Below are 17,585 nucleotides of genomic sequence, written 5' to 3' on the forward strand. Positions count from 1 at the left end.
AGGAAGAGGCACAAACATGCAGCTCACGAAGGGTCGAGGTGAGGACATGGGGGAGGGGAGCGCCTCTTACGCACAGTAGACCAGGAGCTCGGTGGTCACCTCCCGCTGTCTCCCACTGAGCGTGTTCGTGGCCAAACACGTGTAGTTCCCTTGGAGGTTTTGCGACATGAGCAGCAGAATGAAGCTGCTGACCGTCAGGTTGTTTCCGAAGGGCTCAGTGCTGGAATCGGGGGCCCGGAACTGCCACTCAACCACTGGTGGAGGCCAAGAGCGACTGCTGCAGCTGAAGTCCACCTGGGAGCCTTTGGCTGCATAGAGGGTGCCATTGGGGAGCGTGCCGGTGCTGGAGATGTTGACCTCAACCTCATAGGGACCGCCTGAGAATGACAGGGGGAATGGGGAAAGTATTCATTACTTAAGAGTTAACTTGAGCTCCTTACCAGATCTAACAGACGCAGAAATGATCAGGAAGCAACAATGAGGATGTCAGTATCTATCGAATACTTACTATATGACAAATGCTATGCTTAAATGCCCTTATGCGTTCTAATCCTGAGATAAACGTTGATTTATTGGGGGAGGGGTTCAATCCTTATAGGAAAGGGGAAACTGCAAACCGCTCCTTTTCAGAAACACTGGTGAGGGGATAGGCTACCTGTGCATTAGAGCTAACACGGCAGGCCCAAGTGCTTTCCTTAAAAAGGCCTGCTTGTAAGGTTGGCCTTGGCTGGCGACTGGAACTTGGATTTCACGAGGGTTTCGCCATTTCTAGACCTGACAAGAGGGAGGCTCATGGGCCTGAACCATTTGCACAAACAGTGTGGTTTACGCTGTACAGCTGCTTCCCCTGAAAGTCTGGAATTTGGGTACGTGCTAGGCGAGGGCGCCCACGTGATTAGCCCCCAGTAAAAATCCAGGGTGCTGGGTGTCTCGTGGGCTTCCTAACACATTTCACCCATGTTGCCACAACTTGTTCCTGGAGGAATTAAGAGTGTTCCATGGGACTCCCCTGGAAAAGGAGTCTTGGAGGCTTGCTCCTGGTTTTCCGCGGACTTAACCCCATGTGCCTTTTGCCCTTTGCTGATTTTGCTTTGTATCCTTTCACTGTAATAAATCAAATTACAAATGCTGAGTCCTGTGAGTTCTCCCAGAGAAATCACTGAGCCTGGGGGTGGGCTGGGGGACTCCTAGCACAACTTCACACTGAAACACAAGAAACACTGGTTCCAGGCCCAACTATGGCCTCTATTCACTAGCTGTGTGACCTTGGGAAAATTACTTAACCTCTCTTAGCCTCCACTTCCACATCTGTAAAATGGGGGCAAAGCTAGAACCCACTGCAAGGAGCTATGGTGATACTCAAGTAGTACAGCAGAACAGTACTGGTCAGGTTGGAAGCATGGCAAGTGCTGGGTCTTCTCCGGATCCCCCTTACGTTTCCGAACTTCTTTCTTATCCCCAGAAATGCCATCCCATGGCTGGTGGCCAGTGCATCCAAGCTGAGGCATCTCTTTTGATGAAAAGAATATGTTTAACACCTATTTATACCAAAGTCATTTAGTGTGTTACCTCTGCCCTTTCAGAAAGAAGAATCCGGGAAGGGCAACACTTAGCCAAAGGAATAAATCTGTGACTGTAGAATTTGAACAGAAATAGGCCAGTGGGAAAAATTATTCAGGGGAGGAAAAGGCTTTCCCAGAGCCCCTCAAAGTACAGCATCTATTTCATCTATGTCTGAGGCTATTTATAGGACTCTAGAAATTGTGCATTTCCAGGGCACCTGGGTGGCTCGCTCTTTTGGGTGTCCGACTTCGGCTCAGGTCATGATCTCTCAGATCGCAGGTTTGAGCCCCGTGTTGGACTCTGTGCTGACAGCTCAGAGCCTGGAGCCTGCTTCAGATTCTGTGTCTCCCTCTCTCTCTCTCTCTCTGTCCCTCCCCACTCACGCTCTCTCTCTCTCAAAAATAAATAAACATTTTAAAAAAGAAAGAAAAAAAAAAGAAATTGTGCATTTCCCAGGTCAGAATTCTTAACATATCCTTCTCAGGTTGGGGCTGGTTCCCAACAGTTGCATTGATCTGTGGAACCATGTCACCTGCCATAGAGGGTCTGTTTTTAAAATGATGCCATTAGTATGGGAGGTACCACTTACTGTTGCTGGCTGGCTGGTTAGGTATGCAGACCAACAGGTAACAGGGCGTGCCCACAGTTGGCGGGCATCCAGTTAAACAGAGGGTACCTCTGCGGCACTGACAGCCAAAGCCCAGGCCAGCAAAGAGGTAGTGTGTTAGATCGGCCAGCCTGAGTCTTCTGACTTGTGGTCTGGAGGGCCATTAGTGGCCTAGAATGGATACTGTGGACCCCCAGAAACTGGGTGGGAGGGGCTTCTGACCAGTACAATTCTCATCAAGAAACAGGGTTGGATACAGGGAATGGATGAGAAGGAACAGGTGGAAGGATTAGAAAAAGAAATCAAATGAAAGAACCTGAGAGGCCTCCTGAATGAAGTGTTCAGAGGTTACATCTCATCAATAAAGCCCTTGGGTTGAGTCTGCTTTCTTTTTTTTTTTAATTTTTTAATGTTTATTTATTTTTGAAGGAGAGAAAGAGAGAGAGAGACAAAGCGTGGGCAGGGGAGGGGCAGAGAGAGGGAGACACAGAATCCGAAGCAGGCTCCAGGCTCCGAGCTGTCAGCACAGAGCCCAACACGGGGCTCGAACCCAAAACCATGAGATCATGACCTGAGCCGAAGGTGGACACTCAACCCACTGAGCCACCCAGGTGCCCTGAGTCTGCTTTCTTAATTAAAGCTGACGCCATCTCGAGTCCCTGGGGTTCTTCCCTTGCTCTGACTTTACTACACAGGAGAAGGTGCCCACTTCCTTCCCTTCCACTGCTCTCTCCACCCACTTGATAATTTATCCCCAAACAGAAACTACCAGCCCTTTTTGCCTGCAGGGTGATGGTGACAATCACTCAAAGAGAAAGAGAGATGGGGAACAAAAATAAAACAGCCAATAAATAAAAATATAAAGTGGTTACAAAGGCTCAGCATCTTACTGAGGCCTTGGTCATTGGAGTTTGAGTTTTCAGCTCTATCTTGGATGGGTGCCTTTGCCTGGGGGCCATGAGCTTGTCCTCTGAATTCAGAGACCTGGGTGTAAATCCTACTGCCGCTTACAGATAGACAACCCTGGGTAAGTGCCCATCCTTCTCATTCTCTCCTGCCTTTCCTATGAAACGAAAAGAACAGTAAAAACATCTATCACTAGGTTACTGAAGGACCCAATAAGAAAATACAAGCAGCACACTTAGCCTGGTGTTTGACCTTGGTCAATGTTCTATAAATGTTACCTGACATTATTATCGGTAGTATCCTTGTTGATTGATTCAATAGGCATCAGCAAACCGTGGCCTACTATCTGTTTTTGTACAGCTCACAGGCTAAAAATGGTTTTCACAGATGAATATTCGCAATCGATTTGATGAGAGAGAACGCTAACTTTGAATCACAATTAAGTGAAATGTTATCCCCCCAAAAAAGGAATTCTATTTTTCTCATTACACTATACTATAAAAAAAAGTATTCATTTATTATTATACTTTGAATTTTGTCAATTAAAAAAATGTGGTAATGCGTTTACACTCTTGTTTTGGACGAGTTTAACCTTATCAGTTGGGCCAGAACATCTGAAATATTTATCATCTGGCCCTCTACAGAAAAAGTTCGATTCCTGTTCTAGAACAACGTACCAGTGCCACTGTCTTCCTCTTCTCTGCTAACACCCATTTTTTTTTTTAATGTTTATTTTTGAGAGAGAGAGAGCAAAAGAGTGTGAGTGGGGGAGGGTCAGAGAAAAGGGGACAGAGGATCTGCCATGGGCTCTGCACTGATAGCAGTGAGCCCGACGTGGGGCTCAAACTCACGAACTGTGAGATCATGACCCGAGCCGAAGTTGGACGCTCAACTGAGCCACCCAGATGCCCCTCTGCCAACATTCTTGATGTTGGAACTCACTTCTTTCCTTCCCCACCCCCCGACCCCTATAACCATAGTTTGGCCAGTCAAAGGTCTCGAAGAGTTGACTTACGACTCAGGGACCCACAAAATGGGAGATTTCCACCTCAGTATCTTGGGTTCCCTGCCAATTAGAAGAGTTATCTTCAGGCATTTCTCTTTATACCAGCATTTTGATTTAAAAATGACCTAAGAATAGGGGCGCCTGGGTGGCTCAGTTGGCTAAGCAACTGACTCCAGCTCAGGTCATGATCTCACAGTTCGTGGGTTCGAGCCCTGCGTCAGGCTCTGTACTGACAGCTCAGAGCCTGGAGCCTACTTCGGATTCTGTGTCTCCCTGTCTCTGCCCCTCCCCTGCTCACTCTCGGTCTCTCTCTCTCTCTCTCTCTCTCTCAAAAATAATAAAAAACATTAAAAAAAATGACCTAAGAATATATCAGGTAGTCTCTGCTAATCAGTGGGCATACCCATGATTCTAGAGTGAGATAAGATCCTTGGGAAAATTCACAGAGACTGTTCTGATACCACTTTTAGAGACTGAATATAGAGACATATGTGACGACCCCACTGCCTCCCGATTTCCCTAGTGCTTGCCAATCCCATCCACAAAGCCGGAACCCAGAGATCTTCAGCTTCTTATAGGGACGCATCTCTGCTTCAGATGAGTTTGGCGAAACTCAAATTAATCGCGCTCCGGGCAAGGATCCTCCATTTTCTGAAAGGGGCCAACAATGCTTCTTCAACTTGCCCAACACACTCTTTCCCTAGGACCTTATGTTATCATGAGGCAGAGTGTCACCGCCAGCATCATAGAATGAGTGCAAATAGATTAGCTCAATTAGCCAGGGAACATGGGACTTTCCTGAGGCCCCTTTCCTGGAAGTCTGGAATGGTGGCCACATCACTTGCTAGACAAAAGTGCTCCCCATCTCCCAAACCCCAGCTGATTCCAAAGAGAGTCTCGGAGGTTGATACAAACCAGCTTCCTCGCTGTCCATGTGCCATCCGGCTCAAATGTTCCCTCAACACTTGCTTGGCCTGAGAAAAACAGACACAGGGAGTTTGGCACCACGTGCCATGAGATCTGACTGTGGCTTTCATGGGCTTATCTGATTGCTCAGCTCCCCCGTGCGTGAGAGATGATATCTTTCAAGAAGAACAAAGTCTAGTGGAATGCGTTAAGGTCTCTGCTACCTTGCCCATCCCTCCAGCAGGGAACACACAGGAGTTCTACCCTCATACCCACCCCAATTTGGAGGCAGAAGAGGATGGGTAAGTCAATGAAATAAACAGCCTTGGCAGCCCTGAACTGCTCCGGACTAAGGGATTTCTGTATTTTCGGGAGCACCGGTCCCAATCTGGAGGGCAAGGCTTTTCAACTGCACCATTAAATTAACAAGTAATAGTACAGTCTTTCATTCTGAGACAAACGACAAAATCACATTGCAATCCCCATTCCTGGCACATTAAATCACTCCAGGCTTGTAAAAAACCTGACTCCCTGGAAGGCAGAGGTACAAAACGCCCCCTGATCAATAGGCAGACGTCCAAACAGTAAGGAGGGAGAGGCTACTGGCTTCATAGTCAGCTTGTGTCTCTACAGCATCTCTGTCCGTTCACGCACTCAAACTCACAGATAACAACTTGTCACATCTCAGAATTTGTTTTCCTAGCTTCCAAGGCCATGTTGAAATGTTTCCAAACTTTTCTCTTAAGAGACTAAGTTATCAACCATGTCAGTGAAAAGACGGGAAAAGCAAGATCTAGACACACGGAGTCCCTGACCCACAGAAGGTCCTGTTCAAAAGGCTTCGATATGAACAGATTCCAGGGAACCTGAGATGCAGTTTTCCCACAGGAATCCCATCACCTGCTTGACCAGTTGGTCAAGATAACATAAACCAAGTGGGTTAGCGTGCCCAGTTCTGTGCTGAGGGCTGTGCATGTTAATGTCACGAATGTGTGCAGTGAATCTGTGCCTCGGTTCCACCGTTATCCCTGATTCACACACGACAAAACTGAAGTGAGAGATGTTCAAGTGATTTCCCCAAGGTCACAAGGACAATAGCCAGCAACACCTGGATTTGAACTTAGGCAGCTGGACCTCAGTGTATGCTCGTAGCCACTCAGCAATACCATGGCCCTCCCAGAAATAGTAATTGGATCAGACCTAATCCGTATTCCAAAATCTTCCATGCAAAATGAGGGCTGAGTCCAATCTGAGATGTCAAGGCTTCTCCTTCAGCCACTGTCTGAGGAGGAGCAGGGAGAGGCTCCCTGATGCCCAGAGGGGTCTGGTGTTTGTCTGGACTTCTCCTAGAAAGGGAGCAAGACCTGAGATTCTGGAGGGCTCCGGTATACGCGGAACCAGAGGACATCTGTGCTACAGACCGAATGTTTGTAACCCTTCCAAGATTCATGCTGAAACCTAATCCTCAGTATGATGGTTTTTGGAGGTGGGGCCTTTGGGGGAGGTGATAAGGCCCTAAGAGTCGAGTCCTCATGAATGGGACTGGCGCCTTCTGAGGAGAGACCCCGGAGAGATTGCTTCCTCTCTCTCTCTCCCCTCTGCCAAGTGAGGACACAATGAGAAGACTTTATCTACAAACCAAGAAGCATGCCTCACCGGACACTGGGTCTGCTGGCACCTTGATCTTCGACTTCCCAGCCTCCGGAATTGCCAGAAGTATTTGTTGTTGAAACCATCCAGCCTAGGTTACTTTTGTTACAGTAGCCCAAACTAAGACAGTCGGTGTCCTGTTTTCACAAACGAGCCTACACCAGTTGAGGACACTGAATAAGTGTCCATACTATGAATCACATCACAGTAACTCAGGAAGCCCCAAAAGCTATTTGCATTTAGGGATTCTTTTTTTTTTTTTTTTTTTTTTTAATTTTTATTCAGTTTTTAGAGACAGAGACACAGCGCAAACAGGGGAGGGACAGAGAGAGAGGGAGACACAGAATCTGAAGCAGCCTCCAGGCTCTGTCAGCAGCCCGGACGCAGGGCTCGAACTCACGAACATTGAGATCATGACCTGAGCTGAAGTCGGATGCTTAACCGACTGAGCCGCCCAGGCGCGCCTTTAGGGATTCTTTTAAAATTAAGTTCACATTCATCATAAAAAGGCCTTGCGTTTATCTCCCTACAGGGCAATAATGAAACTAATCCACCCTCCAGTAAACTTAGCCAATGATTAATCAATGTCAGATAAAGTCATCATAAACTGGAGGGAGTGATGATAATTTTTTAAAAAGTAATAAGCTGTATTGCCATCTTACTCGGGGGTCAGAAGAGAAGATATGTATTGAGCAGACTGACATGAGGAGTTATGAATGACCGGCAGTTGGAGTGACCTGCCCATGGGAGCACAGTCTGAATAGAGCTGGGCCAAGGTGGGCGACATTTTTAATACACCCACATTCATCCCAGGCAATTCAGCAGTTCAACTACGGCATCTCCAGACACGAAAACACTGTACTCCAAAATCCTATAAGCCTCAAGGGTTGGGGGCAACCTTGGAGACCATCGAAAAACCTAGAAGTGTCCTTGAAGCCTTGCTTTTCCTCATCCTCCACTTCCAATCCCCCCCAACAGGTCTTACTGGCCAGCTCCAAAATAGTCTGAAGCTGTGCATTGTCACCAAGGACACTGCCACCACCGTGGTTCTGGCCACCAACATCTTGTGTGCCTCCAAGTGGCTTCCCTATTTGCATCAGTCCTTCTGGAGATCACGCACAGACATTCTGCATGTGTTAGTGAAATAATGCCACACACACGCTTAAAGTTACAGGAGTTTCCTCTGGCATCCAGAACAACCATAACAACAAAAATCTCAATTCCTTGCCAGGTATATTAGTTTCTTGGGGCCGCCTTACCAAGTGCCATGAACTTGGTGGCTTAAAACCATACAAGTGAGTTCTCTCACAGAAGTCTGAAATTGAGGAGTCAGGAGGGCAACTCTTGTTCCAAAGGGCTCAAGGGACCAAGAGAGACTCCTTCCTTGCTTTTTTCCAGGGAGGTGGCCATGGGTCCCTGGTATTCCTTCCAGCTGCATCCCCCACTTCCTGCCTCTGTCATCAGATGATGTTTTCCTTGTGTGTCTCTGCATTTTCCTCTTTAAAAAAAAAAAACAACTTTTTTTACATCTATTTATTTATTTATTTATTTATTTTTTCAACGTTTATTTATTTATTTTTGGGACAGAGAGAGACAGAGCATGAACGGGGGAGGGGCAGAGAGAGAGGGAGACACAGAATCGGAAACAGGCTCCAGGCTCTGAGCCATCAGCCCAGAGCCCGACGCGGGGCTCGAACTCACAGACCGCGAGATCGTGACCTGGCTGAAGTCGGATGCTTAACCGACTGCGCCACCCAGGCGCCCCAGCATCTATTTATTTTTGAGGCAGGGCACAAGTGGGGGAGGAGCAGAGAGAGAGGGAGGCACAGAATCCGAAGCAGGCTCCAGGCTCTGAGCTGTCAGCACAGAGCCCGACATGGGGCTTGAACTTACAAACAGTGAGATCATGACCTGAGCGGAAGTTGGACACTTAACCAACTCGGCCACCCAGGCGCCCCAGCATTTTCCTCTCCTTAGGATAATACCAGTCAGTTTGAATTAGGGCCCACCCCAATGACTTCATCTCAACACGATTTCATCTGCAAAGACCCTATTTCCAAATAAGACCATGTTCACAGATACCAGGAGTTAGGACTTCAATATTGGAGGGGGGGGTGGCAAGGGGGGAAGGACAAGGATATAATTCAACCCATAACACAAGTCCTACCGGGCCCTACCTCACACGTCCCACGCCCTCACACACTGGGCTCGCACCACACCGCCTTGTCTCGTGAGCACACACACCACACTCAACTCACCTTGCACTGGATATCGTTCTGCCTGGATCACTCTTATCTTTGCATGACTGGTTCCTACTTATCATTCAGCTTAAATGCCATTTCCTCTAAAAGGTTCTCTCTGACCCCCCTAATTTTTTTTTAATGTTTTGTTTATTTTTGAGAGAGAGACAGACACAGAGAGATGGAGTGTGAGTGGGGGAGGGGCACAGAGAGGGGGAGACACAGAATCTGAAGCGGGCTCCAGGCCCCGAGCTGTCAGCACAGCGCCCGACGTGGAGCTCGAACCCACGATCTGCAAGATCATGACCTGAGCCGAAGTCCGTCGCTTAACCAACTGAGCCACCCTAGAGCCCTGACCCCCCTAATTTAAAGTATTTCGGGGTGCCTGAGTGGCTCAGTCAGTTAAGCGGCCAGCTTCAGCTCAGGTCATGATTTTGCGGTTCACAAGTTCAAGCCCCTTTGTGCTGACAGCTCAGAGCCTGGAGCCTGCTTCGGGATCTGTGTCTCCCCCTCTCTCTGCCCCTCTCCCACTCGCACTCTGTCTCTCTCTCTCCTCTCTCAAAAAAATAAACATTAAAAAATAAGTAGATAGATAGATAGATAAAAATAAAATGTTTTGGAGAATCACCCAGACTCAATGCTCTGCATAGCCCTCATCACTGTGATATCTCCTGATGCATTTATGTGCTTGCTTATTGTCTACCTTTCTTCCCCCACCAGAGTGTCAGCTCCACGAGGGCAGGGACCTTGTCTGTCCTATTCACTCCTGTGGCCGGGGCCTTGAACGGTACCTGGCATTGGGCTTTCAATCAATCTGTGTTGAATAAAGAAATAAGTAAATCATTTTACAGATGAGGAAACGAGGGAGCAGTGATCACACGTATATTTCTACACGGATACCCGTCGAAACCAGTAAGCAGCACACTGTCTTTGTAAAGGGCTATCGAGCGCGTATTTTAGGCTCTGCAGGCCATACGATCTGCATCGCTGCCACTCAAGTCTGCCGTGGCAGCACCAGAGGCAGTCAGAGATAAGATGTACATGGATGAGTGTGGCTGTGTTCCAATAAAACTCCATTTATGGCCACTGGAATTTCATATAATTTTTACATGTCACAAATATTCTTCTTTTGGTTTTGTTTTCCCCAACCATTTAAAAATGTAAAAAATACTCACAGCCTGCAGGCCAGATACGGCCCACAGATATGGCTATAGTTTGCCACCCCCATTCTAAATTCATGCGTGTATATCAACAGATAAGACGGTGTTTTTGGAACGTGCACTATGTAATATAATAGCAGCTCATGTCAAGCCCCGTGGTCAGCACTATGCCATAAGAGCACTAGGCCTTACAAGGGACGTAATGCATTATCCCCAATTAACAAATAAGAAAAACTAGTGCTCAGAGATATTAAGCTACTTCCTCAAGGTGACATAACTTTAGGATTGGAACTCAGGCAAGACTGACTCCATCATGTTACACTCTGACTCTGGTGCACAATCAAACGATATTAAACAGCAAGGATGATACTAACTAGCCGAAAGTAATCGCTAACTATTCTGCCAGGAGCCATTATCGGCACTTTATCTAGATAAACCAGAATCTAGTTTTCACAGGAATTCTAGGACGCAAGAATTCTTTCTGTCCCCATTTTACAGATAAGGAAATCCAGGCGTGAGAGGTCACTCGGCGAGCAGGAAGCAGAGCCAGGGATGAAACCCAGGCATCAACTCCAAAGCCCTCCTCCCTCCAGTCCAAGGCTCCGAGCGCCCGGCCAGCCGACCCCAGTGTCCCGCCACCGCACTTACGGGCCACCCGCAGCCACACTCGGAACCACCGCGTCTCATTCAGGACCTCCCGGCAGGTGTAGTTCCCCTCATCCTGCAGCCTCAGTGCCTTGATGTGCAGCGAGCTGGCATTGGCCAGAGAGAAGCGCGGCTCAGCCGGCCGGAAGCTGGAATTGGAGGACAGGAGGAAGACAGGCTCCGAGTCATTCCGGTACCAGGTCACGAGGCCCCTTGGTCCCGAGATGTTGCCACAGTGCAGAGTAACGTTCTCGTGAACCTCTCCGATGACCGGAGCCTCTAATCCTGCACAAGGAAAGGTCAGTCCGTTACTACATTTCTTCATCTCGGAACACCCTCCCTTGTGCACAATGTCTCTGCATTAGGATTTTTAAAAAATCAGGTGTGTGTTTTTAAGACCCTCCACTCTGGGGGGGGGGGGGTAATTACTGGCCAGTGCTGATTTTAATGAACGTGTGGTAAATGGCAATTGCAGAGACAGCCCCAATGTCCCCCTCCCCCACTACCCGGGCCCCTCACCGCCCTTCACCGCCTGACCGCACTGCCCTCCCACCCTGACGCTTGCTCTGGCCAATAAGATGTTAGCAAATGTGATGCAAACACAGGCTTAAAAAGCACTTGTGTAATTGGGCTTGCTCACTGTCACTCCTGCCGACACCTTGAGAAGGAGGTGCCCAGGTTAGATCCCAGGAGGAAGATGGAAGCTAGGTGTGCAGACCCCAGTGGTCCCAATCACCTGAGCTGAGGCCATTCCAGATCAGCCTTCAGCCGCTGAGTCGATGCCCCAACATGCCAGTGAGCCCAGGCAAGATCAGCAGAGCTGATTAACCCCAGCCCTTGAGCAATGAGCACTTACTGTCATTTTGTGATTATTATGCAGCACCTTTGTGGCAATAAATAACCGATACAGAACCCAAGTGGTTTTATTTGCCTAGAAATCCAGAAGGGATGAAAGGAAGAGGGCCTGGGCTTTGTTCCCACAGTCCTTTCTCCATCTGAGGTGCGAATGATCCTGGAGTCAAAGCTCTCTTGCAGCTCCGACTTTGGGCATGCCCTATGCTAGGTACTGGGGAGCCAAGGATGGGCAAAACAGGGGGAGCCAAGGATAAGCAATACAGAGGGAGACGTCCGGGATCTCCCAGGCTAGTGGGGAAAACAGACAATACACTGGCAATTACAATACAGTGTGATAAGTACTATGACAGGGCCTCCGAGAAGAGGCTCCTAAGTCCAGCTGGGGTGGCCGCCAGGGAAGGTTTCCTCCAGGAGGCCACACTGAGATCTGATGGACAGGTAGGAATTAGCCAGGTAGAGGGAACAGCAAGTTCATAAACCCAGACCAGCAGCAGCAGCCGCAGGGCGGTGGCTCTGTTAGAAATGCAAATGATCAGGTCCCACCCCAGAACATTTAAATCAGATAAATCACCCATCTGGGCGTGGCAGTGGAAGGTAGGCTGCATTTAACAAACCTCCAGGTGATTCTGATGCTCACTCACCACTGACAGTTGGCTAAGGGCCACTGATCTGGCACAGACTGTCACCAGGTAACAAGAAGCAAACGCAGCCCATTTTGCTGAGAAGTGTGGAAATTTTCCAGCCCCCCCGCCCCAGCCTGCCCCCCACAGTCAACAACCAAATACAAAGAGGCCACAGGCACAGGAATAATCGGCAGAACCTGTGAGGAGTCTTTGACTCATGCTGTCACACTCAGTAGAGGAGAAAAGTGTGATGCCAAGAAGGAGAGTGGGCTAACTCCAAGTCCTGCAGTGAGAAGGCAGCAGGGTGGGACCAGAAGCTAGACTTCTTGCCATCCTCCGGCACGTTCTCTTTCCGCCACCTCAGAAGCTTCCAAAGTATGTGAATCTACGGGATTTGCGAAAGGTGGTATTTGATCACAAAATAAATTGCCTTTGACAACAGTACTGGGACAACTGAATGAAGGTGGACCCCTTACCTCACACCATATGTGAGAAATTAACTCAACTGGACCACAGATCTAAATGTAAGAGCTAAAACTATACAGTGCTTAGGAAAAAAAAATAAAAGAATAAATCTTTGTCACTTTGGGTTAAGCAATGGTTTCTCAGGACACCAAAAGCACAAGCGAGGAAAGAAAAACGGATAAATTGGACTTTGTCAGAATTAAACACTTCTGTGCATCCAATGACACCATCAAGAAAGTGAAAAGACAATGTACAGACTGGGAGAAAATACCTGCAAATCACTTATCTGATGAGGGGTTTGTACCCAGAACATATAAAGAACTCTCAGAATTCAACAATAAAAAGATAAATAATACAGCTTAAAAATGGGCAAAGGATCTGAACACGTGTCTCCAAAAAGATCTACAAAAGGCCAGTAAGCACATGAGAAGATGCTCATCATAAGTCACTAAAGAAATGCAAATCAGAACCACAGTAAGGGACCTACCACGGTATACCTACTAGAATGGCTGGAATCAAAGAGAATAGCAAATTAACAAATACTGGAAAAGATGCAGAGACTGGAACCCTTCTGCATTGTCAGTAGGGTTCTTAAACGGTGTGGCGACTTTGGAAAACAGGTTGGCATTTCCTGACAAGGTTAAAGTAACAGGATGACTCAGCAATGCGACTCCTGGGTGGACATCCAGGAGAAAGGAAAACGTGTCTACACAAAGACTTCACACGTACATTCACAGCAGTATTATTCATAATGGCCAAAAGATGGAAATGTCCATCAAATGCCCATCAGCTGATGAGTAGATAAATGGTAGATCCATATGGTGGGAACATTATTTGGCCATAAAAAGGGATGAATGAATGGCATGGATGGATCCTGAAAACATTATAGTAAGTGAAAGAACGCAGTCATAAAAGACTACATATCGTGAGTCCGTTTATATGAAATGTCCGAAATGAGCAAGTCTACAAAGATAAAAAGTAGGGTAGCAGGTGTCTAGGGCTGAGGAAAGTGGCCTGGCGGGGGTGGAGGGGGTGGGGGGAAGAAGGAGGTAGTGAGGCGTTAACTGCTAACACTCAAGCCTGATGCTTCTTCTTAGAGTGATGAAAACATTCTGGACTTAATTAGTGGTGATGGTTGCATAATCCTGTGAATATACTCAAAACCACTGACTGACATAGTTTAAAAGGGTGCATTTTATCGTAGGTAAGTTATATCTCAATAAAGTGGTAGAAAAATAAATAAACTGCCACCTGCCTCTGACAACCCTTCCGGATAATAAAAGAAACAGTAACAGTGATTTGTCTTTGGCCCTTTGTATGGTTAGAAGGGGCTCCCTTTGAAAGACTGGAAGCCAGCCTGGAGCCACGGGACGTTCCAACTCTCCCTCATCCTAGCTGCACCACTCCCACATGCCGGGACAGCACGGAAAAAATAAACAAAACAAAACAAAAAAAACTCTAAGTCAGTCGCTGGAAGGCGGAGAATGTCGTCTAATGATAGAGATGCCAAAACAGCAAGAAATCTTTCTGAAAGATCACTTGGAAAGGCAGGTAAGAATGAGTTTAAGTGATTAGGCCTGAGGACCCAGGTCCTCAGTGGCAATCCCCACAGAGGAGAGAAGACGGGCTGTAGCATTACAGACGCAGTAGGTGTTCATGAGACCTGCAGACCTGCCCCTTCCTGGGCTCCCTGGCAAAGGAAGAAAGAAAGAACTTGGAAAAACCTCGGCAAAACTTGAATCTCGGAACTTGAGCTAACATTGTCTTCTCCTCCAAGGAGCAGAATGACACAATCACAAAAGAGACCATTTGGAAGCATTCCCCTTCTCCTGGCTTCGCTCACTCCATTCTTTTTAACCACTGAAGCTGAAGGTGACCTTGGAGGTCATCTCAATCCTGAGATGCGGCAGTCCTGAGTGCTGGGGTCAAGATGAGGTGGGCCAAGTCCTCATTTTACAGATGAGAAAACTGAGGTTCACAAAGCTTCTGTGATTTACTTAAGGGCCCACACAAGTCACTGGGAGAGCTGGGACTGCCATTGAGGTCTTCATACTTCTGGTCACCCAACCAGACAAGATGAGACAATGAGACAACTGTTTGTGTCACTAGAAGCTGTCCCCACGGTATCTAGAGGGTCCTCGAATGCCCCCCCTCCCCGCCCCGGGCCACCAACCTTAAATTCAGAATATGGACCCAAAAGCAACATGAGCAACCACTTCCCAGTGCTGCCCTCATATTATCATCATCTACAGAGTTGGGGGATTGTACCCACTGATTTTCCTACCAACTTCTCCCCAAGAATGACCTGAGATTGATAAGCTCAGGTGACAGGGCAGGCATGAAGACTGTCTAGAGTTAGGTGACAGGAGAAAGTTTTTTTTTTTTCCCCTAAGATAACTCCCAATTTGAAAGATAAACAACAAAAATACACCAAGCTACGGAAGCCCTCCTGGCACTACACACGAAGATGAACTTAGCCTGGGTATCAAAATGACTGGGCATGGCGGTTGAGAAAGTGTCCCTGTGTGGTGAGCTGCAGACAGCCTAAAAGCTGGTTCATTCCAGTACGATGATATCAACGCAGAGGTCTGATGTCCCCAGGTCCCTGATATTCACAGAGCAGTAAACACCGCAGACAGCCAGAGAGAAGGGAACAATCACCTTTAACATAATCAGTTGGAGACTGTCTGGCCTCTCCTTTTCTCCATTAGCACAGTGGCCATTAAGTCCAAAGCCTGCAGGGGTCAGCACATAAGGTCCATCACTGAAGGGGGTTAGGGGTAACTACAACAGGAGAGATGGGACAAATTTGGGGTCACATGCCCTAGAGAGAAGGGGTGACCACTGCTCAGTTCCAGGTGGAAAAGTAGGCCCTGTGCTGCCAGATCATCTGATTTTTCCAGATAAACCAGAAACCTAGACTATGGGAAATTTTACTGCTTTTAAATGATTGCTGAAAACAAAACAAAATAAAATCTTTTTTTAATGTTTATTTATTTTTGAGAGAGACAGAGAGAGAGAGACTATGAGAGCGTGAGTGGGGGAGGGGCAGAGAGAGAGGGAGACACAGAATCTGAAGCAGGCTCCAGGCTCCGAGCTGTCAGCAAAGAGCCCGACGCAGGGCTCCAACTCACGAACCGTGAGATTGTGACCTGAGCTGAAGTTGGATGCTCAACCGACTGAATCACCCAAGCGCCCCAAAACAAAAAATCTTATGAGAGCCTGACCGTTAGGAACTTTTGGCACTTGCTGCTAGGAAGCTCAAAGTGCAATTCCTCTAAGAACCTACAAGAGGAGATCAGCAGTGTGAGCTGCACTGGGCAACACAGAAAATAAGGCTCCAAGTATTCTGGCAAATTACATCACCTCCTGGGCCCATCTCCTTTCCCTCTACCTGAGCCCTCACTCTCACTGCTCATCACCCTGCCCTGCACACAAAAGACATGCATTCACTGGTGAATTAATTCAAAAATGCGTTTTTAATGTTTTTTTACCCTATATATTTTCTCAAGCAACATCTAATCTTATTATTACAAGGGAGAGCACAGATGGAGCATTTAAGACTTTCTGCCAATCAAGTCAAGTGGAAGAGGTCATGTCAAGTGCAAGGGCAAGTTTTTTGTAAGTGAAATTACGTCAAAATAAAACAGTTTTGTTTGTTTTTTAGGTGAAGGAGGAAGGCAGGGTTCTGAATGTGCTAGTCTGCACAGGTCGGCTTGCAGGGGTGTGTAGGGAAAGCCACAGGTTACAAGTGCAAGGCGAGTTCAACCTTGGGCAGAGGAAGGAGAGAAAAATAAAGGAGCCTAGAGTTTGAGCCCCAACACAGCAGGTAAAACCAGAATGCAAATTTACATCCGACGCCTTAAAAAAACAAAACAAACAAAAAAAAACAAAACAAAACACCACTCTGCCCCCTACACGTGTCTCTTCAATTTTCCTATCTTCAAAATTTCCCTCTTCAAATTCCCCAATTTTCCCATCACCTCTCCGCAGGCCCTCCGCAGCCTCGCTGGCTGCCCACTCCAAGGGACTGGGGCTATCTTGCCCTCCATCAGGCGCCCGGGAAAATTCCTTCCTGCAAAGAGAGCCGAGCAGCGAGCAGGAAACTCAAGACCCTCCCAGGGCGGCTGCGGGGCCGCGGCCACAACGGGCTCCCGCGGAGTCGGTGGGAATTGGGTCCCCGGCTCTCCCCTCCCCTCCCGTGGCCCGGCGAAGCTCAACTTCTCCCTCGGGATCGCGGCCCCTTACCTGCGGCGACCCAGCGGGCCAGCAGCACCCCGAGGCAGACGAGGACCTGCGGCCGGGACGCCCGGACGCCCGCGGCCATCTCGCCCCCGATGCCGGCCGGGGGCTCCTCAGGAAGCGCAGGCGCCGGCTGGGTGGACGTGCGCCCCCGCCCCAAGGGCCCCGGCCCCCGGGGTACTGAGCGCTCCTCCCGAGTCCTCGGAACGACCGAGTAGCTCCGCTTTCCGCAGCCCCCAGGAAGGATGCTTGGGCTGAGCCCGAAGTCCGGGGCTGGGAGCTGCGCCGGGCTCCCGGCGCGGTTCTGGCCCCGGAGCGCCCGGCCCGGGGTGGGAGGGCGCACTCCGCCCTCTGCGCCCGCCACCCACTCCCGCTCGCGGAAAACAACAGGAGCCGGACTCCCTCCCGCCTCCCTTCCAGGCGGGAGCCCAACTTCCTCTACCTTGGCCGGGGAGGAGGGCTTTATGCAAAGGGCGCGCGCCCGGGCGCGCCGAGCCGAGTCCGGCCCGGTCGGGGGTGGAGACGGAGGCCGGTCCCTCCCCGAGCCCACTGCGCCCGGGACGGCAGCCTGGAGTCGCGGGGACCGCTGGGCCGTGCAGAGCCCTGCGGCTGCCGCAGGACGGCACCCCGGTCCCCGGCCCCCGGCCCGCCGGGCGCTCCGGCTGCAGCACCCGGAGAGGCGGGCCGCCCGGCTGCAGGATTCAGGGTCCCCCTCGG

At 49.0% G+C, this 17,585-nt stretch overlaps 1 protein-coding gene across 3 annotated transcripts in view; it reads right to left on the reverse strand.

Moving 5' to 3' along the window:
* VSIG10 (V-set and immunoglobulin domain containing 10) overlaps positions 1 to 17,331 on the reverse strand; it is a 36,085-nt gene extending 18,754 nt beyond the window's left edge. For 2 of the 3 annotated variants that reach the window (XM_045456883.1, XM_045456882.1), the window contains exons 1-3: positions 16,875 to 17,331; positions 10,687 to 10,968; positions 75 to 377 (exon numbers count right to left, since the gene is read on the reverse strand). In XM_045456883.1, coding sequence (XP_045312839.1) covers positions 75 to 377; positions 10,687 to 10,968; positions 16,875 to 16,953 — 664 coding nt within the window. In that variant the 5' untranslated portion in view covers positions 16,954 to 17,331. The remainder of the gene's footprint in view (positions 1 to 74; positions 378 to 10,686; positions 10,969 to 16,874) is intronic. The other variant, XM_045456884.1, reaches the window with a different exon arrangement.
* Between the last annotated feature and the right edge of the window lie 254 nt (positions 17,332 to 17,585).

Source organism: Leopardus geoffroyi, chromosome D3 (genome assembly GCF_018350155.1).
Source record: "Leopardus geoffroyi isolate Oge1 chromosome D3, O.geoffroyi_Oge1_pat1.0, whole genome shotgun sequence".
Taxonomy (NCBI): Eukaryota; Metazoa; Chordata; class Mammalia; order Carnivora; family Felidae; genus Leopardus; species Leopardus geoffroyi.